The sequence below is a fragment of the Adiantum capillus-veneris genome, chromosome 24 (genome assembly GCF_014529385.1).
Source record: "Adiantum capillus-veneris isolate H3 chromosome 24, ASM1452938v2, whole genome shotgun sequence".
In the NCBI taxonomy this organism is placed as follows: domain Eukaryota; kingdom Viridiplantae; phylum Streptophyta; class Polypodiopsida; order Polypodiales; family Pteridaceae; genus Adiantum; species Adiantum capillus-veneris.
Window position 1 is genome coordinate 138424413 of NC_140954.1, and position 26948 is coordinate 138451360.

Consider the following 26948-nt stretch of genomic DNA (forward strand, 5'->3'; position numbering starts at 1 on the left):
TCTCCAAGGGGGGAGTAATGACATGCCTATGGTAAGATCGGACAGGTCAAGGGCCATGACGGACATGCGATCAAGGGGTGCTATATTTGGATGGTTATGAGTCTATGTATAGCAAGATTGGGTGGAGAGTTGCATGGTCTAATCCTATCTATCTTACAACCTGTGGTGGACAACTCATACAATTAGTGCTCTGTCTTGATGGATGGATTGCATACATGCTTTTCAAAAAAGTGAGGTTTGGATTCCACCGATGTCTTTCACAAAACGGTCTATTTTTATTTAGATTTATCCTTTTTGTTTAGGAGAAACTTATCAAACAATTTACCCATAAGATCCTTTTTTTAATGCTTTTTTGTTAGAAATTTTTTTATCAAGCAATTCACCCATGATATCCTATTTGCACATTAAGTAGTACGACTCCTACTTACATGTTTACACTAACTCACAAATTATATACTATGACGAGGCCAACCGAGCTAGACTAGTTGTAAAGGGGGTAGTTTGCCACACCGTTAGGTCCTCTTTATTGTTGCTCCAATCAAAGGCCGCCACAACGTTCCTGCCTAGTGTGAACCCAGCCTAAGCCCGCTCGAAACTTCGTCGGTTTCTTTCCTTAAAAAGGTTCTCTCCTCCTCCTCTCCTCGCGACAGAACAATATGGGAGGCCACGGAGGTTTAAACATTCTCCCGCAGAAACGATGGAATGTCTACAATTTCGATAATAGGGAGAAGGTTCGCAAGGATGAGGAGGCGGCAGCCAGGGAGGAGAGTATACGGCAACAGCAGCAGAGAGAGAAGGATTCAGAAGACCGCCTTGCCAAGCTTCGTGATGCGGCGCTTGCCAAACACAGAGACGGGGCTCAAAACGCAGAGGAGGCCCTTAACAACGATGGTGAATCCACTCACGAAAGTCAAGTAGATGAGATCCAAAAAGTGAAACTTTTTAATGGGCTCATCTCATTCAAGAGACTCGCTCCTGGTTCTGTTGCAAGTGAGACGTACAAGGGTCCCCAGGAAGTGGACAAGAAGATTTTTCGTGGCGATAAGGAGCTTGAACGTCTCTACAAGAGGGCTACAAAAGAGGCAACCCGTGTTGGTAAGGATGGAGTTGAAGCGGATGACGAGCACTACAGACTTGGGTATGGTTGCTTAGACAGAACTAGAAAAAGGCCCTGGTATCTTCTCAAAAGCTTGATGCAGGAGGAGACTGGAGCAGTCACTGGAACAAATGTAGATCATTCAGGTAGTTTTCGTGGCTTTACTCAAGATATAAATGTTTGTTTTCTTTTCTGAAAGTGAACATCTAAAGTCAACAAGCAATGTTCTAGAGTGTTGGAACTCGTGTGCACTTTGTTCTTGCTGATGTGTCTGCATGCAAGGATAAAGAGTCTGGACAGTAGGACAATTGCTAGACAAAAAATAGTTAAACAAGGAAACCTATCTATGATGATTCAAAGAGAGCCATACATGAGAGCTTTGTATCACTATTGCGACCCTCTGTTAAATAGGGGGTGGGATCATCAATCTTACCATGCTTGTAAACTTGAATCGAGGACGACTAATTTTCTCTAAGAGAGGGGTATGCCACATTGAGATGCGTGGCAGTACCAAGGGCCAGATGTGTACTCCATGAAGGGGGATGATGGCCTATCTGAGGAACCCAAATTTGAAATTTTCTGCTCTTGATTTGCACCGCAAATCATGGCATAGATTGCCATGTGAATCATGGAGGAGTACGGATAGATGATGACTCAGTCTCTTAAGTGTTGAAGCTAAAAATGATCGGGTTGTAGTTTCTGGTTGCTTCATTACTTTTTCTAGTTGTTGAAAGCTGGTCCAATGACTTCCCCCATTGGCACATGTGGGCCGATCGGCTACAAAGAATGAAGGCAAGATGTAGAAGTAGCTTGTCGTCGAGAGATTATTATGAGCGAGGCTTGGCTCGAGAAGTAGAGATACTTGTGACTCTTGAGGCTGTTGAAACGGAAGAGTGGCATATGGCTTTGAAGTTGGAGCATTAGGAGCCATGTATGTGCTTTTTTCCTTGCTTGAATGTGTGCAACTTATCACGAACGATGTGCTTTTATCCTTGCTTAAATGTGTGCAACTTATCACGAATGATGGTTCCTTTTATTTCTTTGGAGAGAGAGAGAGAGAGAGAGAGAGAGAGAGAGAGAGAGAGAGAGAGAGAGAGAGAGAGAGAGAGAGAGAGAGAGAGAGACCCGATGGGGTCCCAACTGTTATCACTTCCGGCGAGAGATCGGACGGAAACACAGAGATTACCGCAATTTACACACTTGGCAACACTTTTAGTACTTCAAAACAACTTTAAAAGAAAAGAGAGAAGACGACACGACGGGGTGGGATCCCGAGCCAAGACGCGTTGACCCCAAAGATTTGCGTGATGTAAGAAGGTGCATGGTTTCACAAGCCTAATGGCTGAAATTCATCATACTTTGTAGCTGGGAACGGCTAAGTTTGCATCGTACTGAGAATTTTTGCACGAGAGGCTTCTACTTACATCTGCTCGCATAGGGGATGTCCACACGAGTTCTCCTTGGCTGAAGTCTACTTTTGGAACGTGTCAGAGTGTTGAAATTTTCATGGGCAGCCGGTATTGCGCTTGTCTGAGTGCGACTTTTCCCTGCAGGGACGTACACAAGTTCCTATGGTTGCATTCTGCCTACGCCTTAGGCTTCACAACCTCTGCACGTCCTTCACAAACACAAGAGCAAGAAAATCGTAGATATATATATATATATATATATATATATATATATATATATATATATAGAGAGAGAGAGAGAGAGAGAGAGAGAGAGAGAGAGAGAGAGAGTGTTGGCTGAACTGAGAGTTGGAAGAGGAGAGTCTTTGCGTGAAGGGAACCTGTTGCAGAATGCCCCCAAGAGGTGGCACTAGCCTTTTCTTATAGTCTAGCAGGAGAAATTGCCACACGGGCCACATGAGAGTGTAGAGAGAGTGAGTGAAAAATTGCTACACTGGTCTCTCAGCTTTTTTACGCTACAAGGTGAGTTTTTAAAATGTTTAATAATTTTGGCCACGCTCAAACTGGCCGGTTACTTTTCTTAAAATGTTTTTAACCTTTACACCATAAAACAGGCATTAAATCCTAGTTTTTTGAGCAATCTAGGGCATTATTAGCCCGATTGATTTCATCTCTCTCTCGACTCAGTCTGTCGGCTCTTGTCGGTCGTATTTCCGCTGTGTTCGGCTGGGCGACCACCGCAAAAACTATTAAATCATAGTTTTTTTGAGCAAACCAAGGACACTATCTTATTCATGTGCTTATTGTTAACTATTCTGCATTGCGTCTGGTCACAATTCCTACTTATTGTACTATCCGGACACGGATAAATTTCCAAATGACGCATTGCATCGGAAAATTTTCCCGTTCATAATGTACCAATAAATTCATAAATTCATAAATTCATAAATTCATATATTCATTCTGTGTGCACAAAAATCATTTTCATATATCTGTAGCCGTAGCTAAAAAATATTACACAGTCAGCTTATCAGCAAGAGAATACAAGAGCACAGTGAGCTCCAAGGCACTACAACAGTGTGTTGACTTCCAAATTATAGTTCAAAAGCCTCCTTAAGTCACGCCCCGTCAAATGAAGTAATGGCCCTTATTTATAGGTACGGGATTGGGTCTTTGATTGACTGTCCACTATGCAGTTACTGCCACTATAGTAACTGGCTTGGTAGTTACCAGCTCAGTTGTCAATCGGAATTCCAACCTAGGGACAGTTCTCACCGTCTACATTTCCTTCCCCCCTTGTGAGAGTGCGCGTGTGCAGAAGAAAGAGAGAGAGAGAGAGAGAGAGAGAGAGAGAGAGAGAGAGAGAGAGAGAGAGAGAGAGAGAGAGAGAGAGAGAGAGAGAGAGAGAGAAATGTGAGAGATGGTGATGATCTCCCCCCATGACTACCATGAGCAGAAGACCCAATACAGTCAGATGTGTTGATCTCTGTGAGATGTGGAAGTGGGTACCCCCTGGCCCTTAGGGCAAGGCCTGATGAAAATCCTCACGACCCAATAGAAAAATGATATATGGAAATATATGTGGACAAAAGTGGGCGGCCGGACCAGGTACAATCCAGACTATGGGTGGCGAGCGTGGAGACATACTAGCCGTACTGTTGGAATTAGGGTTGCAGAGAAACACACACAGCTTGGAGAAGACGAAGGAAGCTCAAGGCACACAATAGAGAGTGTGTTACTTAGTGTGCAATGGAAAGATAGATAGCCCTAGAGTGATGGGCGTATATACAATGCACGGGGGAAAAAACCTCCTAAAGAGGGAAAAAATGCCCCGGCGGTCCTAGTGTGTTCACACACATCACTACCACATGTATATGGTAACAAATCCCCCCTGGAGTGATGCAGTGAACGAGAGCTGGCACATGAGTAAAGGGAAGTGCCATGCCCTGAGGACAGGATCAGTCCACAAAGGGGAGTAAGCCCAAAGCTTTGCGGAAAGCTTCAAGCTTCTCACGAGACAATGCCTTTGTGAAAAGATCTGCAAGGTTGTCCTGTGTTGGCACATAAGCCAAGCTGATCTCTCGTGCTGAGAGCCTCTCCCTGACATAGTGGTAATGCACCTCAATGTGCTTTGTGCGAGCATGAAAAACTGGGTTCCTCGCAACTGCCAATGCGCTCTGACTGTCAGTGTAGATAGTGTTGGCAGTGTCCTGTCCAACACCCAAGTCAGCCATAAGGCGTCTGAGCCATACACACTCAACCGTAGCTGTGAAGACTGCCCTGTACTCAGCCTCACAACTCGAAGTGGCCACAGTAGGTTGCTTCTTGCTCAACCATGATATACATGAACTGCCAAGCATGAAACAAAAACCACTTGTGGACACTCGCGTGTCAAAACAACCAGCCCAATCTGAGTCCGAAAAAGCATGTAAGTCTGGCGGCAATGATCCCCCCTTGGGATAAAACAAGCCAAGATGTAAAGTGCCACTAAGGTAGCGGAAAATCCTCTTGACGGCCTGCCAATGCTTAGACCCTGGGCTATGCATAAATCTGCTGACCTGCGAGACTGCAAACTGAATATCTGGCCTCGTGTTGCATACATAAATGAGGCAGCCAACAGCAGTTTGGTAAAGAGTGACATCAGCAGGATCGCCAGCATCATGTAGACTCAACTTCAAACCTGTTTCCATGGGAGTGGCAATAGGTTTGCAATCCTCAAGTCCAAACTTACATAGCAATGTCTCTATGTAACTTTTTTGACACAAGGCAATACCACCATCACACTGCTTAAACTGTATACCCAAGTAATGATGCAACAGCCCCAAATCTTTCATCTTGAAAGTAGCATTCAAATCAGCCTTAAATTCAGCAATATGTCTCTCATTTGGTCCAGTGATCAGCAAATCATCAACATAAAGAACCACAATGAGAAATACATCATCCTCACGCTTTACATACAATGTGCTTTCTGTTGGACTGTTACGAAAGCCTCGTTTAACCAAATGAGTGTCAGCTTTCTCATACCAAGCACGAGGAGATTGCTTCAACCCATACAAAGCCTTCTTACATTTGCACACTTTGTCCTCTTGTCCTTTTATGACAAAACCGCGAGGCTGCGTTACATAAACTTCCTCAAATATGTCACCATTCAAGAAAGCAGTAACAATGTCTGATTGATGTACATCCCAACCAAAATGAGCTGCCAATGCACATAGAAAACGCACAGTAGTCATACGACAAGTGGGAGCAAAAGTCTCTTCATAATCTATGCCTTTTTGTTGTGCATAACCCTTTGCAACAAGTCGAGCCTTATGGCGATCGATCTCACCATCCGGCTTGCGTTTCAACTTGTAAACCCACTTCGTACCAATGGCCTTTTTGCCAGGAGGCAAATCACATAAAGTCCATGTGTCATTCTCTATAAGTGCATCATATTCTGATTTCATGGCAGCAATCCAATTTTCTGAATTCTGTGCTTCATCAAAAGACAGAGGCTCCTCAACATCATGTAAACTAGACACAGCCAAAGCATAACAATCTGATGCATAAGATGCATGGCGAGAGCCTGAACGAGTACGACTAGATAAAGGTGCATCCAATTTACTGTCACGCAAAGTGTGCACCAGCCATTTTGGCATACCTCTAGCCTGCTCATTTTCAGCCCTTTCCTCATCAAGTACATCATGTACATCTGCATTAGTAATAGGCTGTTCTAAAACATTTTCAGAAACCCCCATAGGCTGTACATTTGCCTCATTGGAACTTACATTCGTATTTCCACCATTGAAAAGAGGCAACAAAGTGTCATAAATGTCCTGTGAGCTTACATTACTGTCTCTAGTACATGACAGCAAGGGCTGAACAGAGTCTTCCACAAACACTACATCCCGTGAAACCAGAATACGTTTTGTTTGCGGATGATACAACCTGTAACCTTTGCTTTCAGCACTATAACCAACAAAAATACATTTGACAGCCTTATCATCCAATTTTCTGCGCTGCACTTGTGGCACCAAAGCATATGCCAAACAACCAAAAACACGCATGTGCTCAATAGAAGGTTTTCTATCATGCCATGCTTCATATGGAGTAATAGACTGCAAAGCTTTCGTAGGACACCTGTTAAGTACATAAGTGGCATACATGATGGCCTCAAGCCAAAACGAATGCGGCAAAGCTTGACTTTTGACCATACATCGTGCCATTTCCGTTAGTGACCTGTTTTTCCTCTCAGCAACACCATTTTGCTGAGGTGTATAAGGCACTGTACATTGGTGTTTTATCCCACGACTAGCCAGAAATGCATTAAATTCATGAGACATATACTCCCCCCCTCGATCGGAACGGAGGGTGCCCATAGTACATTTTGAGACATTTTCAGCCATAGCCAAAAATTGTTTGAAGCACATAAAAACTTCGGACTTCGCTTTAAGCGGAAATACCCATGCATGCCTGGAGTAATCATCAATGAAAGTCACGAAGTACAGGTAATTGCCCAAGGACGGAGTTTGCATGGGCCCACAAACATCACTATGCACAAGCTGCAACCTGCATGTGGCCCTAACTGAACCATCCTTTGGAAACTTAGAATGCTGCATTTTACCCAGAATACAGCCTTCACAAACATGTTTGACAGGTGCTTCAAGAGGCGGCAAAGAAGCAACCATATCAGATTTCTGCAAACGCAGCAAACTGGCAAAATTCAGATGACCAAAACGTGCATGCCAAAGTTTTGCATCTGAAATAGCCCTTGAATCTGCAACAGCATTTGCAAAATTTTGTCCACACTTGTCATACAAAGTGAGCTTATACAGCCCATGGCACAAAAGCCCAGATGCAACAATTTCATCACCAAAACTGAGATCACGAACTGTACATCTGTCATCCACAAATTTGACTACAAGTCCAAGTCTAGCAAGTGCGGATACAGACAAGAGATTCTTCTTGATCCCAGGTACATAAAGTGCATCAACAAGTGTGAAGGAACTGCCATTAGCAGCAGTGAGCACAATCTTTTCAACTCCCTGAACTGGATAAGAGGCGTTGTTGGCACAAGTGACTGAATTCCCATGAGGGACAGACTCGAGAGAGGTAAACAATTCACGATGTGAGGTAATGTGCTTTGTAGCACCACTGTCGAAATACCACACATGTGAATCTGCAGCAACTGACAAGTAGCATCATGGACAGCAGGATTGTAAGTGCACTCTGCGCTAAAAGCCCATTCTGCATCAACATCAGCATCACAATCTCCTTTCACAGAAGACTCAACAATGGCTGCATTTGTAGTGGAACCAGCATTTGCAGTGGAACCACCCTCTTTCTTCTTAGCCTCTTTGGCCTTCAACTTAGGACACGACTTGATCAAGTGATCATTGGCTTTACAATAATGGCAACGCATCTTCTTTTTGCCCTTATCACCAAAATTGCGAGACGAAGTGCTGCCAGCAGAAGCATTAGGAACAGAATTTTTGCCACTCGCAGCAGAACCATAAGAAGTGGCTGCATTACTGTTACCACCCTTTCTTTGAGAAGCAATAAAAGCCTGTTCAACTGCACGCTGCCTAGTCCTGTTTTTTCTAGAAAGTGACTCTTGCAACAGCAATGTGCATAATGCATCAAACTTGACAACTTCAGGATTTCCTTGGGTCATCAGTCTCCAAGTACTAGCAAAAGTCTGGTAGGAATCTGGTAAGGCATCAAGAACAGTCTGCACAAGGGAACTGTCCGAAATGACTTCACCTGCAGAAATGAGTTGCTCATTGATATCCTTGACACTAGCAAGGAAAGTGTCCATATCATCTTCCTCATGCATAATCTTCGACTCTAGCTCTTTACGCAGCAAAGCAATTTTAGCCTCATTGCGGCTTGCATAAAGACCTGCTAGAATATCCCAAGCCTGTTTTGCAGATTTTGCTGAACGGATGTGAGGAATAATGGTGCGCTTCACAGACAACGCAATCAATGCATGAGCCTGCGCATCCTTAACATCCCAACGAGCTTGTTCTGCCGTAGGCAAAACAACTCTAATAGCTGCAATCCTTGCAGCAAGACCTGCAACATCCTCAATATCGCCTACATCTTTAGAACCAGGACGTACATCAATGCCCTGCACAATGTTCCAGACACCTTTTGACACAAGAACATGTTGCATCATATAAGCCCACATAGGGTAGTTGTCCCCATCCAACCTGTCCTCAGCAGCAAACATCTTGAACACATCTGTGTTGTTGTTGTCAGCCATGGTAAATGCTGCACCTGATGTGAAAACTGCCCGAAAATAGGAGAAATGGAGCGGGAACAACTTGTGCTATATAGCACAAACCGTAGAAGACTATAAGGCACCTGTTATGCAGAAAACGGCACTGCCAGAAAATCTGCACAAAATGACGAAATAGCCTGTGCAGTACTGCCCGTAGTGGAAACGGAGGCCGAAATGAGCCCAAATCAAAATTTTGAGCAGACCAAGCTCTTTGAGCTTTCCCAAAATATTTGTCGACCTGCGAACGCTCGCCAAAGCTCACTGAAATCGGAGAAAGTGAGCAGGCGTGTGCTGGAGCAGCTGGCGACTAAGCCCGGGAGGACGTGACCTGCTCTGATACCAATTGTTGGAATTAGGGTTGTAGAGAAACACACACAGCTTGGAGAAGACGAAGGAAGCTCAAGGCACACAATAGAGAGTGTGTTACTTAGTGTGCAATGGAAAGATAGATAGCCCTAGAGTGATGGGCGTATATACAATGCACGGGGGAAAAAACCTCCTAAAGAGGGAAAAAATGCCCCGACGGTCCTAGTGTGTTCACACACATCACTACCACATGTATATGGTAACACGTACAAGTATGCCCTAGACTTTTGAAGTAGCAGTGGTGTAAATCTAACATCCCTTTCTTTGAATTTTGGAATATTTTCAAAATTTTCAATGGCTGATATTTGACAAACTAAAACAAGTTCAGTGGTTCTTCTTCAGAGTCCATGCTGTAACAATAATCTTGATAAATCCCTTAGTCTATCACGTGCACATGGCTATGTGTGCCACGTGGACATGCTTCATTGACTTCGAGAGCCAGTTTTAGTCTCTCTAGATAGGTGTGTCTAGAATCCTAGGAGGATTAGTACCGGCAATGTCATGAGCCTGCTTGCAGGACCTGCGTGTCCGGATGAGTCCGTTAGATTAGGTTTTCCAGTTTTGGAACCCTCTTGCATAGATGGTTTGTTCGCGTGTTCTGACAGATGTTGTTACACTATGGTGGGCATCTGGCATGACGTGCATGTAGTTCTAGGATAAAGGAATCCAACGAGCCATTCCTCGCGTCGATCGAATTCGCGGGTGGGCAGATGTGCGGCATTTCCAACCAAACTGGACCCCTTGGCTCAATTTTTAATAAATCAATTTATAGATTTATTTTGTTTGGATTTTGTTGGACAACTTGCCCTACCTAAGCCTTAATAAGTTTATAACCTGCAAATCTCACTTATAAAGTGTCAGGTGCAGCGGAAGTGTTTTAAGGATTTAGCTCGGATCTAGTACTCCGCACAAACACAAGGTTACTTTACTTCACTTGAAAGAACTAAATGAACACACACACACACACACACACACACACAGAGCGAGCCACATGTCGGGTCCCAACCACCCTCAAGGGCTCTCTTGCTTTGTTGTCAGAGCAAGTACTTGCTTTATTACTTGCACAATGCTGATATAATGATGCTAAATGCTGAGATGTTGAAATGCTAATGGGTACTTGACGCTAATGATATTGGGTACTGCTGAGGTGTGAGGCTAAGGATTGGATTCTGTGGGTACTTGGTACTGTGGGTACTTTGGATACTGAAGGTACTTGGGTGCTAAGGACACGGATGCCCTATTGATCCCTACGCTGAGCTAGGAAGAAGCCAAGCCCAAAGGTAAGGGATGCTAGATGCTGGGGTACCGCGTCGACGACGACGACGACGAGGGGTACTTGTGCTGCGGTGCTGTTGAGGTGCTAATGGGTACTGCTGGAGATACTTGGTACTACAACGACGACGACGAAGACGAAACTGTGGGCTGATTTGCTATCGCTGAGGACGGCGATGTCTGAAAAAGTGAAAACGCTGGTCCTGCTAGCTGATCCGAAAATGCCGCTAATCTGGAAGGCTGATCACTGAATTCAGGGTGCCCGGGGCTGAAAAACGCTGGTGGGAGAGGTTGAGGGAAAACGCCAAGGTTGGCTGAAAACGTTGATGCCAGGTGTAGTTCCGTGTCCATAGGTATTGGCCCCAAGGTTTGGTGCGCCTTTCGGTATTTATTTTTATATTAATGCTTGAGCAAAGTTACAAAATCCGAGGGTCCTCTCTGCTGAGTGCTCGTCAGCAAATCTGAGAGAGGGAGTACCCCTGAGTACATATTTATAAGCCCATGGCCTTCTCAAAAGCAACTACATGAAAAGATTCAACTCCAAAAGCATCTTGTCCCAAAAGTTGGCGCTCCCAATTGCTACCACCGCGATTCGCGGAATTCCGTACAGAGGGCCACCTTTCGTCAACGCCACTTCGCCCCTTCTCCACTCTCCCCCTCACCCGACCCTGTAGAGCCCACTATCCGACTTGCTCTTTCGCCGACAGATCAAGCAAGCCTCGCAGTAGAGATGGAACGCCTTCAGGCGACTTCCGTCATCTGCAAGATTCTCGGCACCAGCAGACTCAGTCTAGGATAGACGCAGCTAGATCGAAAGTCTCAAGGTATTGTTCCAATTTCTGAGCAGTATCTGCTAGGTCCTCCTCCATCCACTTCGCATCTAATACCGGATAGTTCTTGAATTTCACTAAGAACTGCCGTATCACTTTACCTTTCACTTTCCTTTCCTTGTGAGCCAGTATCCGTTCAGGAGCGAGTATCTTCTCGCTCTCTTCTACTTCAGGTTGCTCCTCAGGCTCCCTATCGACTGCCCTTGAAAGGTTTCAAGAGACTCGCATGAAAAGCATTGTGAATCTTCCAAGTGTTTGGCAACTTCAGTCTGAAGGATACATCATTGTCTTTTCTTGAATCTAAAAAGGGCCATAATATCGCATACTTCGCTTTGGAAAAAGCCGCTCCTTTTCTTTTCTTTTTCTCAGGCTTGCCTTCTCAAATCGTTAAGCACCCAATCATCTTCCTTCAATTGCAAGTCGCGTCGATGTTTATCAGCTGCCTTCTTATACCGTACTCGAGACTTCTCAAGAGCCTCGCGAACCTTGGCAAAAGCATTATCCAAATCTCTTGGTACTGATCCGCTTCAAAAATCTTGTTTTTGGTGATAAAAAATGGAGGAACCTTCTTAGCACCCTCAATTACTTCAAATGGCGCCTTCCCCGTCAATGAATGAACCGTGTTGTTGTAGGCAGATTCCACCAAGGGCAAATACTGTTCCCATTGAGTCTTTTGATCCGAAATGTAAGATTTCAATAAATGCAAAACCACCGAATTTGCTATTTCAGACTGCCCGTCTGTTTGTGGGTGGAATGAGGACGAGAAATGCAACCGTGTGCCAATGTTCTCTCCAATTGCCCTCCAAAACAAATTGGTGAATCGGTGGTCTCTGTCCGAGACTATGGACTCAAGCATGCCATGTTACCAAAAAATCTGTGACATGAATAGTCTTGCAAAATGGTCAGGCTTAACTGTCTTCTTTATTGGAATGAAGTGGGACTGCTTGCTAAATCTGTCAATGAGTGTCCAAATGCCATCATGCCCACTTTGGTGGTCTTGGGAATATTAAAAATGAGATCCATAGCAATGCTTTCCCAAGGGCGGGAGGGTATGGGTAAAGGCTGTAGAAGTCTTGATGCCTTATGCTTGTCAAACTTGACCTTTTGGTTTACTAAGCAAGTGCAAACATACTCATCCCCATCCTTTTTGAGCCTCGGCTAGTAAAAGTAACACTCGACACCCTTCAAGGTGGTATCTATGCTGCGGTAGCCCGAAAAAGGTGGCTCTGTCAAAACCTTTCCCTCAAAGGGTGTGCAACACACAACATCGTTTTCCGCATCAAATAGCTGCCATATGGAATAGCCTGCAGCTGCCTCCCCACTCTGTATCCGGTGAAAGATGTCAGCAAAGTCAAGATCTGTGGCGTACTGATCTACCATATCTTGAAAGCTTCGATGATGTATCGCGGAAATAGCCAGAACCAAGGGTTAACGAGACAATCATTTGCACCCTTCAAGGTGGTATCTATGCAGTGTTGGCCCGAAAAAGGTGGCTCTGTCAAAACCTTTCCCCTCAAGGGGTGTGTAACACACAACATCGTTTTCCACATCAAATAGCCGTCCTATATGGATTAGCCTACAACTGCCTCCCCACTCTGTATCGGGTGAAAGATGTCAGCAAAGTCACGATCTGTGGCGTACTGATCTACCATATCGTGAAAGCTTCGATGATATATTGCGGAAATAGCCAGAACCAAGGGCTTTTGAGACAATGCATCTGCGACTAAGTTCTTCTGCCCCTGAACATGGACTATCTGGAAGTGGAATTGCGACAAGAAATTAGCCCACCGCATCTGCTTTTCCGAAAGTTGCTTGTGCGATGAAAGGTGTAGCAGAATGAATGTTTCAACTTTGCTCAAGATGAGTGCTCCGAACTGTGCTCAAGGTTCCTTTTACTTACGGAAGGGAGAGCCTTCCGTTCTTTTAGTGAGAGAGTGCAATGGACACAAACAAAGTCAATGGACACTGTGAATGGAAGTGCATGAGACTGAGAGATAGAGAAGAGAATACGACACCAGAGACGTTGTAAAACCCTCCTCCGAAGGCCCCACTCTCTATGGCGAGAGCGGTCTACTTATGAGAAGAGAAGAGAATACGACACCAGAGACGTAAAACCCTCCTCCGAAGGCCCCACTCTCTATGGCGAGAGCGGTCTACTTATGATTGCACAAATCTCTACAATGCTTGGACTTGCCGACGATGTCGACCACGATGAGGACGACGACGACGAGACGGGCTGAAATCTGAAACGCTAAGGGCTGAAATCTGTCACAAAGTGATGACGTGGCGGACAGCAGAAACCCTAATTTCTGCCATTTTAGGGTTTCTACCAGAAACCCTGAAATTCTTGCAAACCCTAATTTCTGCCAGAAACCCTAAATTCCGGAAAACGCGAAGGCTGATTTAAAAAAAAATAAAAATAATGATGAGCGACGCGATCTTGCTTTTTACTCTACGCAAGAGAAAGGAAGAGAATTCTTTTTTTTAAATTAAAAAAAGAGAAGAGATTGAGAGAGAAGAGCTTTTGAGCTCTTATGCTTTTAACTGGAAAGCTTTTGGGCTTTGCTTTTGGGCATCCCTTGTAACGTTTAAATTAGTGGTGAGGGCCTCACTTCTCAGAGCATTTGGACGTTGAGTCTGAGAGTGAATCCCGACCCCTCTCTTGTACTTTGAACTGATTAATATAAAAAGAAATACTGAAAGGGGCGCCTGTCACGTGACACATCCCAACCCTATGTGTCCGTGGACAAGTTACACCACAGCAGGGTTCAGTCAATCCGATCAAGTTAGATTAGCAGTGATCTGGCACTTTTGTGAGCAGTGATCTGGCACTTTTGTGAGTCTATTCATAGACTGTGCATGCCTAGTCACTTAGCATAGATGCATATCCTCCGGTTGCACACAGCATGATCATCGGAATTCCCATCAGAATCCATTAGCATTAGTTAGGGGAATTTTCGAGTGCATTTAGCCTATTTTCCTATTTATTGGGATTTTCACTTATTATTTTTAAGTGACTTTCCAACAAAAGTAGGTAGGGCAATTTTGCTAAGTTAATATATAAGCAAACCCAAGTTCACACTTTCTGGTAGAAGAGGCAGCAGGAGCTCCCCACTCAACAGGCAACTTCTCAGCAAGACCAACCCCCGCGACTACTCTGGCGTTTTCTCCACAGAAGACCTAGCGTTTTTGCATCAGATTAGCCTTGGCGATTTGTGCACAGCAGATCAGCCCCGGCGTCATCACGACACAGCAGATCAGCCTAGCGTTTTTGCATTTGCAGAACACCGGCATTCATTCCGTTGCACCTTACATTGGTATCAGAGCTTTGGCAGTGTTCTGCATTACTCAAGGAAAGAACCACAAGAACCACAAGAATTTTTTTGCTTGTTGTGATCGCACGAACCCAAGTTTACTTGGGCGTGGCGATTCCTAATCGTGTTTTGTTGAAGAGTGACATGAACCCCAAGAAAGAAGGGCTTGTCCAGCCTCCCCTTGTGTCTCTTTTCACTCATTGAGAGCGGACCGTGCACTTAGCGGCCGGCCAATCGACGTGAGGTGGGAAAAAGCAACCTTGGTGTGAGCGCAAGGCCGCCAAGGGGTGCGCTCGCAGAAAAGGGTAGAACTCGGGTGAAGAGAAGATCCTTCTCCAATGCGATTTGCAAGCGAAAGAACACCTCAAGAACCCTAGATTCTCACGAAGCAAGGACCTCAAGAACCTCAAGAACCCAAGTTCCTCGTGGACTTAAGAACCCAAGACCCCCAAGAACCCACAAGAACCCACGACTTCAGAATGGTCATGACTCGAAGCGGAATGGATGCTTCGCTTGGAGGTGATGAGCATGAGAGAGGCGAAGAAGAATTTTCCACACCCGGAGGTTTTTCCGACCCTCCCCCTTTTCCATCTACGACAAAGATTGCACTAACTCCTATGGAGGAGTTGGACCAAGAAAGAGAAGCAGAAAGAAAAGCCTACGAAGAAGACATGGCAGCCATCGAGCGTAAGTACCAAGAAAGAAGGGCAGCCATAGAAGCCGAATTTTATCGTGAGAACAAAGCACAAATGCAAGAGTTATTGCGACTCTTTTCTCAAGCTCAGGCACAGATGCACCAGAATCGGGAAAAGGAGACTCTCTCAGTCTCTTCTTCTCCAAAGCATGATACACAGGATTTGCATGATTGTGTGAAGCATGATGATGATTTGATTGAAAATGACTTGCATGATGATTTGAAGGACAATGATAAGCATGATGATTTGGATGCCAATTATTTGCATAATGATTTGGATGACAAAGACAAGCATGATGATTTGCATGATCAAGACGTGATTCCTCACAAGCATGATGATTTGCATGATCAAGATGTCATTTCTCACAAGCATGATGAGTTGCATGAAGATGATGTGATTGTTCACAAGGATGATGTGTTAGTGGATGCTTTTTCTAGCGAAGCTAACCTCGTTGTAGATTCGATCAATCACCAAGAATTGATCTTGGCTTTCGAGTCAAGGTCCACAGATCCCCCACAAGAAGATTCGATAGATCCGGAAGAAGCGATCTTGGCTCTCGAGCCTTGGGCCAGGGAACCATCACAGGAAGTATTATGTGTTTGCATGATTGATACGCACGCATTGTTCGAGTGTTTCATTCGTGAAGGTTTCCTGTATTTTAGTCAACATCGTTATGTGATCCCTTTTCCTAGGCATGACATATTGTATGTTGAGCACGTTTCTCTCATGGATGAGCACGAATGTATGTGGATTGTTCATGAAAAGCTGAAAAGTTTGTATGTCAGGAAGTCACATTCCCTGTCCCTTCCTTGGCATGACACAGTTTCCGAAAGATCACATCATAGTGTGAGCACCAAGCATGGGCATTTCCATTGTGAATTGCCACAGTTGATTGATTTCGATCATACAGAAAAGATTCGACCGCATTGTTTGCATGTGTTTGATGAACGGGTTGTCACTCCCTCTCTATGTTCATCTACATTGTATGCACAATCTTTAGAGAAGACAAGATTTTTTTCCTTCACTTTACATGGAATGGGTATGTTCATGGTTTTGTGTTGGAGATGGTTTCAGGAATTTTCAGCCATGGAGATGATGCCCTGCATACGGTGGGACATGACTCTCTTCCATAACTTTGCGTCGCAATGGCTTTGTGACACACAATCTGCCATGCATCATCATGAACCCATCTTTGAGAAGATAGTGTTCATGACGTTGTCCTTGCATTAGCTGGTCGAAGACCCTTGCAAAATCTTCATCATTTTCATACTGTTCTCTCATGTGCATGATGATAAGGAATCGACACAGCTGAAATTTGTGGCTTCCTTGACAAGGCATCAGTCACAACGTTCTTCTTGGCTTCCACATGCACAATCTGAAAATGAAACATGGACAAGATATTTGCCCATCGCATATGCTTCTCAGATAACTTTGTCTGTGTCAAGAAGTATCGCAAGGTCTGATGGTCCGTTTGGACAATGAAATCTGTACCTAACAGGTTGTGTTTCCAACTTAAGAGCGCATGAATCACAGCCAGTAACTCTTTCTCATAGACCTGCATGGTCATCTCTGGCCCTTGCAAAATTCTGCTCTCATAGGCTACTACCCTGCCATCTTGCATTAGCATTGCACCAATGCTACTACCACAGGCGTCACACTCGACCACAAATGACTTCCTAAGATCTGGCAACACAATGACTGGATCTGAAGTCATCTTTTCCTTTAAGAGATTAAAAGCTGAAATCTCTTTCTGTGTCCATCTAAAGGTGACTGCCTTCTTTTGAAGAGCATGTGAAGGTGAAGCAATCTCAGCGAAATTTCGGATAAACCTTCTGTAATAGGAGCATAGTCCCAAGAAGCTTCGGACATCATGCACCGTCTTCAAATCTGGCCATGACTTGATTGCTTCAACTTTTGTAGGATCCATTCTGACACCATCCTTTGAGACAATGTGTCCCAGAAAGTGGATCTCTTCCAGAAAAAATTCACTTTTCTTTGCATTGATGAGCAACCTATGACTGCGTAACTCTTTGAACACAATGGCCAAGTGATGCCTATGCTCCTCTTCATTCTTTGAGTAGACTATCATGTCATCAAAGAATGTACCAACAAACTGTTGGTGTGGACGGAAAATTCTGTCCATCATCCTATTGAACGTAGCAGGAGCATTTGTGAGACCAAAGGGCATCACTAAAAATTCGTAAAGGCCAAACGTTGTTCTAAAAGCAGTCTTGTGCACATCCTCTGATCTAATGCGGATCTGATGGTACCCACTCTTTAGATCTATCCTGCTAAACATAGCTGCTCTTTCTAATTTGTCCATAATATCATCAATTCTAGGTATAGGGAACCTATTCTTGATGGTATTCTTGTTCAGTGCACGGTAGTCTATGCACATACGCCATGAGCCATCCTTTTTCTGCACCAACAACATTGGAGAACAGAATGGAGATGAACTGGGCTGAATCAGCCCCTTTTCTTACAGCTCCTGTACTTGGCCCATTATCTCTTTCTGCTGAGCCGCACTAACCCTGTACGGAGGCTTATTTGGTGGGCTACTGCCTGGCACCAAATCTATCGCATGGTCCTCGGGTCTCTCTGGCGGTAATTGAGACGGTAATGAATCAGAAAAACAGTCACTATACTGTTGTAAAAACATTGACCTTTCTTTATCTAGCATAGATAAATTTGATTCATCACAATCTGACACTTCACGTGCAAAAACCAAGTACGCAGAAAGATGCTTTTTCATTACAGAAGTAATAGCGGAAGTTGATACAGTGGGAATAGACTCCCCTTTAAGCTTTACATCCAGAATGTGAGTCTTTCCCCTGCTCTGTACAGTGATCTTTTTGTTGTAGGCATCCATGATTCCCTGTACACGAAACAACCAAGGAATACCTAGCAACACATCACATCCGTCCAGTGGCATGATGTAAAATTCTTCAGCATCTACATAGGACTGGATATGTAGGCGCAATTTTCCAATGATGGGTGTCACAGCCTCTGTATGGCCAGGACATGCCAAACCTGCGTCTGCTGTATACCCCATCTCTTCAGGTCTGATTCCCAACTTTGAAGCCAATTCTGGGGAAATGAAGTTGGCTTTGGCACCTGGATCAAAGAAGATAAGCACTGTTGATCCCTGACCTTTCCCCATGCTCTGCAAAGCTCACTTGCATCTGAATTTGGCTTGTCGCCCACCATATCTGGCACTAGACCAGCCATGGGCTTCTTTCCTTTCTTGTCTTCCTTGTCATCAGAATCAGCTGGCCTTTTCTTTGTAGGACAATTGTAAGCAATGTGGCCAGGCTGCTCACATATAAAGCATTTGTTCTCTGTCCTTAGAACCTTCTTTTGCTGTTCTGACTTACGAGAAAAACGTCTTTTCCATTTCTTTGCTGGTCCTTTTTCTGATTCAGCCGTAGCTTTATCTTTCCCTGCGTTGGCTGACTCCTGAGTCCCTCTAGGAGCCTCATTGGGAATGTGCTTCTTGGCTGAATTTTTCTTACCTGATCCTGCCTTGACGCCATTGTTAAATTCACAATCTTCTCCCTTGAGCAAACCATTGCCAGTGTTTGCTACCTCGATGAGCTGCGTCAAAGTAGTGACTTTTGTCTTCGTACAATACTTTCTCAATCCTTTAGGTAGGCCACAACAGTATTTTTCAATCTGTTCTGTCAATGGCACAAACCTATAGGAAGTTACTGGAAGTAGAGCTTTCCAAAACTTCCGATTGTAATCATCCAGATTCTTGCAAGTAGCAGCATTAAGCTGGTGCCATTTTGTCATGACATCTGCTTCAAAGTCATCAGATAACCATGCTGCTGCAAAAATCTGCTTGAAGTAAATCCATGTGGACGGAGCTTGCCCTTGAAGCAATAAAGTTGTCCACCATTGTCCCGCATTCCCTGTCAAGAAAGTGGCTGCCTTGCTGACCTTTGAAGCCTCTGTAAAGTTTCCCCCTGCATAGGCCTTGTCAAACTGCTGGAGGAATGAGAGAGCCTTCTTCCTGTCATCAAACCCTGTAAAGGTCGTGAAAGACACACCTTTGCCACCTTCTTTGTACGGAGTTGGCCTCTCCAACGGCGTTAAATTGTCATATGGAAGTGACTAAAACATGGGAACACTATCAGGGTTCATCTGTGTTCCTTGGCCGCTATTAACTTGACCTGGAAATGCCATATTTGGGTGCTGATTTGTAATTCCAGCCATACCAAAATTTGCCTGTGGCATCCCAAATTGGCCCTGAGTGCTCTGAAACCCTGGTAGCATGCCCGTGACACCATACATGGGGTTAGGCATCATCGTATGAGCACTCCCAAACACTTTTTCTGGCGTGTAAAACTGATTTCCAGGTGCATGACCAGCCATGCTCTGGAATACCGATCCACCTCCAAAATAGCCAGGGTGTACTGAAGGTGGTGGGAAGACCTGTTGCATAGCCTGTAGGTTGCTTCCCTGCCCATTAGAACCAGCTATAGGCTGCTGAAAGGTGGCGGGCTGAACTGGTACAGCTTGAAAGACTGGCATCTCAGCCACATGTTCTTGCACCTTAGATACAGGTTGTGAAGACTGCATGTTCTCCGTCAAGTGTACAGGTGTTTCCATTGACTGTGCAGTATGAATCACCTGTGCTCGAGCCTTAACAGGCTTTTGGATATGATCCAGTGACCCAACTTGCTGAGACGGAACAGGAGGTTGCAGAAAGGCTAAAAACCTCTGATTCTGCATTACTTGTGTGAACATAGCCACAGCAGTAGCCAACTGGGTCCTGAATATATCGTCATATGTCTGTGGTGGTCTTGAGGACTCACCCACTTCATGTGTCTGGTCTATGATCCCCTGTGTCTTCAAGCCCAATATGACCAAGGCTCACTGCTATGGGAAAAAGTGATTTAATCCTGTCGATGGAACCATGAAACCAGCCTGTTCAATCCAAAAAGGGCGGTAGACTTTACTTCAAACTTTGATTTAGCTTTCACCCATTATTAGTCGTCTATTATACCTGCGCTATAGTGACACAAGAGAGGGGAATGGGATACAGATGCTAGAATGCACCTGTATGAGAAGACCGACACCAGATTGGCCCCTAACTTAGGCGCCCCTTTCGGTATTTCTTTATTGTTCAAAAGAGGGAATAAATGCTGTGGATCCCTACAAGCTGCCCCGCACAAACTTGGCTGAATTTCAACTGTTCCGGCCTGATTTCGGCAGCATAACTGTACTAGGACCCTTCACAGTCAGTATTCCCACGCATTGACTGACTTTCCCGACGCATACGGGCACTTTGCAAAACCTGGCGAGAATCTGCAGCACGCTGAATTCTCTGTTTTCAGCCCTGAAAATGCGCCAGATCGCCTGTACAACGGTCCCCTTGCGTCCCCGAACCTCCTGGGGGTATTAGGATCCGTTTAGGGCCAAAACCCTAAACCTGCAAAAATACACAGCAGGCTGTAATTTACTGTTTCGGGCTCCGTTTCGCGTGCTGGTCGCATCCGTAGCAAGTCCTCGAGCTCCCGCACCTGTAGGGCTACTTGCCCTTTGAATCGGACAAGATTTCGAGCGTGAAACCTCTCCGAATCACTTGTACCTACGGGGGATTAGCCGGTAGCTAATCCAGTACCTGTGCAAGAGGCTCTTGCCTTGGCAATCGCGCATGAACCCACACAACTGTACATTGGTCAAATGAAGAGCCCACTAGTGGGGCATAACATATTGCCAAAGGGGAGAGAGAGGGCAGTGCGTAGCGTGCAGGGCATCACTCCTGGCACCGCATTGTGCATAAGAGGGAAAGCAAGCACTCCATAGCTCTTAACCTGTGACAAAATCTGAAAATCAGCCTCCTCTCTCATTTTAGGCGCCCCCTCTCTGGCCAGGAGTAGCAGAATGCTCACAGAGTGCCACATGGCACATTTTCCGACTTTGGGCATTCCCGGCTAAAAATATCTCAACTGGTGCGTCAATTGACTTTGCAGCAGAGCAAGAAAATGTTCCCTTTGTCGTTCCAGAGGTAATGACGTCGACACATTTTCAGGTCCCAAAATAGCAGTTCCCTAAATTTTAGGAGATGCTGCCATTGTATCTTTCTAGGTCATCCGACTCTCTTTGTACACTGCGGCCACATCCAGAAATGAAATGTAGCCTCTGTAGGAAAGGATTCCACTTTGGCTAGTCAATGACCCCACTTGGCTAACCATAGTCCTTGTCCAACCTTAGTGCTCTCTTGCCCTCAGGCCTGGACTCCCTCTGGACAGTTCCACACTAGCTATGCAATGCAGGGCAGTTAGATTTCCCGAGGGGTGTTTCCAAAAAGTGAAAGTAAATAGATAATAAGAAAGAAATCAACAAAAAGGATAGATAGTAGTCACACGCTGGTGACAACTGATTTCTCATCTACAGGAAATCCGATCCCCGAATTTTTTTTCCGCGGCACCTATGGCTTCAGGCAATGATCAGGCGACTCCCTTTGCATCTGGAGATGCGGACAGGGATGACAACGAAGATTCCGGCACGGAGTATGGCCCGCCTAGGCCTACTCCAGCAGAGCAGCAAGAGATGGAGCGTCGAAAATTCATTGATGATGCAACAAAGATGATGCTCAATTTTGCCAAGGACCCGAAGATGGCAAAATATATGAATCAGACCTCTTTGGAAGAGGTACAGATGGAGTGGCAAAGAACCACAACACCACTCCCGAAAAGAAACCTTCTGCCTCTAAGAAATATACGGAGAAGGAACTCGAGAACGTAGTTGATGCACGGATTGCTTAGCTTTTCGACGTGCAAAAGAAAGGCAAAAAGCACGACAAAAAGCAGAAGAAAGGCATTGACTTCCCGGGATATTTGGGTCGTCGGTCGACATTTGACAAGGCAAAGAAATTGAAGAAGCACGTCAAGTTTGAAGACCTACCCAGTTCTTCTTCTTCTTCTTCTGACAGTTCTTCTAGCTCTTCAGACTCGGGCGAAGAAGACAAGAAAAGCAAAAAGCGAAACAAGAAACAACGCTTCGGAAAGGGTAAGAAAAAGGCAAGGAAGTCTAAGTCTCCCCCAATGAGTGACACTTCTATAGAGGACTCGTCTACGGACAGTTCAGACTATGACAACGGAAACTTTTATGCGAACAAGAAGAATTTTTACAAAGCCAACCAGTATGACTTTCTCGAAGATAAAAGCAAGAAAGTCCGAGAGTTTAAGGAAGGTGGCCACTTGATCAAGTTTGATACTTTTTCAGGATACTCAGATGCTTCGAGCAGTTTGACATCGCTTTCGTGGAAGGACGCTATTCAGAGCACTCCAAGATTCGGAGAGCTGCCTCTTACTTTAAGAGGAATGCTCGTACTTGGTGGTCCACGCTTCTTTTAAACAAGACTGCGCCAGTTAAATGGCTGAAATTTAAAAAGCTTTTTATTTCTTCTTGATTGACGCAAGAATATGAATGAGATATACGAGCTGCTTGGAACCATCTTCGGATGACCAAGAAAGATACAATCAATGCTTATTGTGAAAGATTTTGGAGCTCTTTTCTACCCGCCTCCTCATTCAAGAAGATCTCGTTCAGAGAACAGATTGAGCGGTTTATCTTGGGTCTACCTACAGAGATCCGAGATCACTTCTTAGAACAGAAGTCAGCTTCTATTTAGGAGTTGATGAGTCATGCGAAGCAAGGCTTTGCCATTCACTCTGGCAGTGTGACCTACCCCACAGATGAGGCCATGACACAACGAGCTGAATAGACTTCTGGGAATGAAAGTAGAAGGAAAAAGAGCAACCCAGAGAAGAAGGATGCACGACTCAAGCATACTCCTCAGGAGAAAGCTCGCTTCATCAGGGAGGGGAAGTGCTTTGAATGCGGGGAACATGGACATATCTCCGCGAAGTGCCCTAAACAGGCACCGAAAGAACAAAATGATAAGAACGACGACAGCCCTGAGAGTTCGAGAGTAGCTAAGGAATTTGGCAAAAAAGGCAGATAGAAAAGCATAACTGGTACCACATGGCGTGGTACCTGCACCGAATCTAATGAATGAAAGTACAAACTTTGCCGCTTTTGGGGCAAAGTGAAGGATCAGGGAGCTCTTTTGAAGGAGCCAAGGCAACCTTCTCTTCACTTGGAATTGGCGGCTCGATTTGGAATTACGCCCGACAGACTGACGCCACAGGCGGAGGTAGTTCGACTGGCACCCGGATGGGATGTTGCCATTACACCGAGCATTGGCAAACTTCATTTGCAATGACAGGGGTGTTCAGGGCACGCGAGTGACGTTCTACTCATATCCCTTGGTACCACAAGAACTACGCCGTGGTTGACTACCGAGCCGAGAAAGCGACTTTGATAAATGAAGGGCTTAGAGATTGTACTTGATGAACTTCAGTTTCTTTCTCATTCTTTTGGGAGAGAACTGAACGATGGATAAAGGTTGAATATGTTTTGACCTGATCAAAAGAACGCCAAGATTTTTCTCCACACTCATGCCGATTGCTTTTCAGAGGGCCTGAAGATCAAACCATTGATCTGATACCTGGAAGCACGCCACCGAATCGGCCACCTTATTGTGTGAGCCGAGTACAGAATGAAGAGATTATGAACCAAGTGAAAGACCTCTTGGAAAAGGGTTTTGTATAGCCTAGTACTTCACCGTATTGCTCTCCAGTGTTACTGGTTTTGAAGAAAGACGGATCTTGGAGAATGTGCATCGATTATAGAGCTCTCAACAAATCACCATCAAGAACAGATTTCCGATTCCTAGGATCGATGATATACTTGATAGGTTACAGGGATCCTCGTGCTTTAGCAGGATTGACTTGAAGAGTGGATATCATCAGATCAGGATTGCGTCGGGAGACGTCTACAAGACAGCTTTTCGGACGACTTTTGGGTTATTTGAGTTTTTGGTGATGCCTTTTGGCTTAACCAGTGCTCCTGCGACATTTAACCGGATGATGGACAGGATTTTTCGAGAGTGCAGGCTATTTGTTGACACTTTCTTTGACGACATCATTCTTTTCTCCAAGAATGAGGCAGAACACAGAGATCATCTGCTTCAGGTCTTTCAGGCATTACGAGATCACAAGCTAGTGATTAATGCAAAGAAAAGTGAATTTTTCCTACCAGAGATACACTTTTTGGGACACATTGTGTCAGCAGCAGGAGTGCAAATGGACCCGGCCAAGATAGAGACTATCCGTGATTGGCCCAATTTGAGGAATGTCCATGAAGTTAGAAGCTTCTTGGGACTGTGTTCGTACTACAGGTGGTTCATACGAAAGTTTGTAGAGGTTGCTTCCCCTTTGCATATCTTGACACAAAAAGGAGTACCTTTCTCGTGGGGACCCACGAAGGTGACTGCCTTTCAGACATTGAAAGAGAAATTGACTACGGGATCTATTTTGACTTTGCTGGACTTGCAGAAGTCATTTGAAGTATATTGTGATGCTTGTGGTTGTAGTCTGGGTGCGGTCTTGATGCAAGAAGGCCATGTCATAGCTTATGAGAGCCGATTGTTCTCTAGGCCGGAGATGACAGCACAGATTTATGAGAAAGAGCTTTTGGTGGTTATCCATGCTCTTACTCAGTGGCGGCATTACCTACTCGGAGCGGATTTTACTGTCTTTACAGACCATCAGAGTTTGTGCTACTTCTTGTCGCAGAAGCAGCTTTCGGAAAAGCAGATGCGGTGGGCGAACATCTTGTCACAGTTCCACTTCCAGATTGTCCATGTGCAGGGACAGAAGAATGTGGTGGCAGATGCTTTGTCTCGGAAACCGTTGGTTCTGGCTATTTCCGCGATACATCATAAGAGCTTCGAGGATATGGTCGATCAGTATGCCACAGATACAGATTTTGCAGATATTTTCACACGGATACGGGATGGGGAGACAATAGCTGGATACTCCCTTCGGGAAGGCTAGCTGATGAAAAAGACTATGTTGTGCGTTACACAGCCGTTGAGGGAAAAGGTTATGACTGAATGCCACTGTCCACCTTTTACGGGTCACCGCGGCATTGCTACCACTATGAAAGGGGTAGAGAGATATTTCTTTTGGCCGAGACTGATGAAAAAGACTATGTTGTGCGTTACAAAGCCGTTGAGGGAAAAGGTTATGACTGAATGCCACTGTTCACCTTTTACGGGTCACCGTGGCATTGCTACCACCATGAAAGGGGTAGAGAGATATTTCTTTTGGCCGAGACTCAAGAAAGATGTGGAAGAGTTTGTGCGCAGTTGCTTGGTATGCCAGAAGGTCAAGTTTGACAGGCATAAGGCACAGGGATTGTTAAAGCCTTTACCCGTACCCACCCGCCCGTGGAAAAGTATTGAAATGGATTTCATTTTTGATCTCCCGAGAACACAAAAAGATCACGATGATTTTCCGATTACATGGCACGTCGAGACGATCGTCTCCGACAGAGACCCCAGATTTATGAGTTTGTTTTGGAAGGCAATTTGGGAGAACATTGGCACGCAGTTGCAGTTCTCGTCATCGTTCCACTTGCAGACTGACGGGCAATTTGAGATTGCCAATTCAGTGATTTTAGATTTATTGAAGTCTTGTATCTCGGATCAGAAGACTCGGAGGGCGGGTATAACTCAATGGGTCAGAGTGTCAGATTGTGAATTTGAAAATACGGGTTCGAATCCCGTTACTCGCCAAAATGGGAAAAGAACTTACCTTTGGTGGAATTTGCCTACAATAACATGATACACTCTTCGACGGGGAAGACGCCATGCGAGATTGTTGAAAGTGCTGCGAAGTGAAGGGGATCGGAGAGCACCACAGACGGAGAGTGAGAGAGAGAAGGAGACACGACACACAGATATGGGTGGGGAGACTTAATCAGTGAGCAGCCCCCTATACACTTATGCTATGTATAAGGTATACAAGTCAGTGGGCGTCCAGACTCTGGGCGACCGGGCAAGGCACAGACGCCTATACCCCAACAACCTCCCACTTAAAGGCGACTGTGCCTTTAAGCAAGGGAACCTAGTCTAAAGACTACAAAAGGTGAGAGAAAATCGCTCTCAATCGATGCCCACTGGTTGGCTGTGATCGTGTGCATCCGGTTGTCCTGCTCCCGTGTAAGTTCATACACCACCAGACGTACCGCACACGAACTGCAAGTATGTACGCAATATCTGCATATCTCCCTCGTGCACTATGCCATCATCAGTCAACAAACGATTGACAATCCCAACTGCAAATGCTTCCACTGCAGCTGCGATATCCGGTCTCAAGATCAGCATCTCATACATGAGACCACCGAATGCCAATGCAATGCTAGCGGGCCCTGCTAGCTCTACGGAGCATGCATCAACATATATATCCCTGGCAATAGGTACCTCTGACTGACAAGGCGTGTCAGCCACATGCATCTCCTGACTGTCCGCAAAAGACGCATCAACCTTTCATGCAACCTCAGAGCAAACCGGATGCTCTAGGTGTCTGCTGGAAGACATATCCTGCACAACTATATCCCCATGCTCACTGTCGAGCATAAAAAGGAATGACTGCATAATCGCTGACATCTCAGCCTCCTCTGCAATCATCCATTGCAAACATGACCACTCAATGTGCTGTGACTCACTAGAGCTCTCATGCTCTAACTCCTTATGCATAGACTCTTTCACAATGTCCTCCTGTCGTGACTCACTAGAGCAAGACTGCTCTACGTGTCTATCCTGTATAGAAGTATCTCGCACAAC

The 26948-nt window shown here is 45.1% G+C and overlaps 1 protein-coding gene and 1 non-coding gene across 3 annotated transcripts in view; both read left to right on the plus strand.

Annotated features, from left to right (window-relative positions):
* The first annotated feature begins 626 nt into the window (after positions 1–626).
* The window catches only part of LOC147427232 (uncharacterized), a 32818-nt gene continuing 6496 nt past the window's right edge, over positions 627–26948 (plus strand). Inside the window, exon 1 of one of the 2 annotated variants that reach the window (XR_015186280.1) lies at positions 627–1242. Coding sequence is in view for 1 of the 2 variants with exons in the window: in XM_086498998.1 (XP_086355124.1) it covers positions 657–1242 (586 nt within the window). In the remaining variant the exon portion in view is untranslated. The remainder of the gene's footprint in view (positions 1243–26948) is intronic. The other variant, XM_086498998.1, reaches the window with a different exon arrangement.
* On the plus strand, positions 25825–25897 carry TRNAH-GUG (transfer RNA histidin (anticodon GUG)). The gene has a single exon. It is a non-coding gene; the product is annotated as a tRNA-His (tRNA).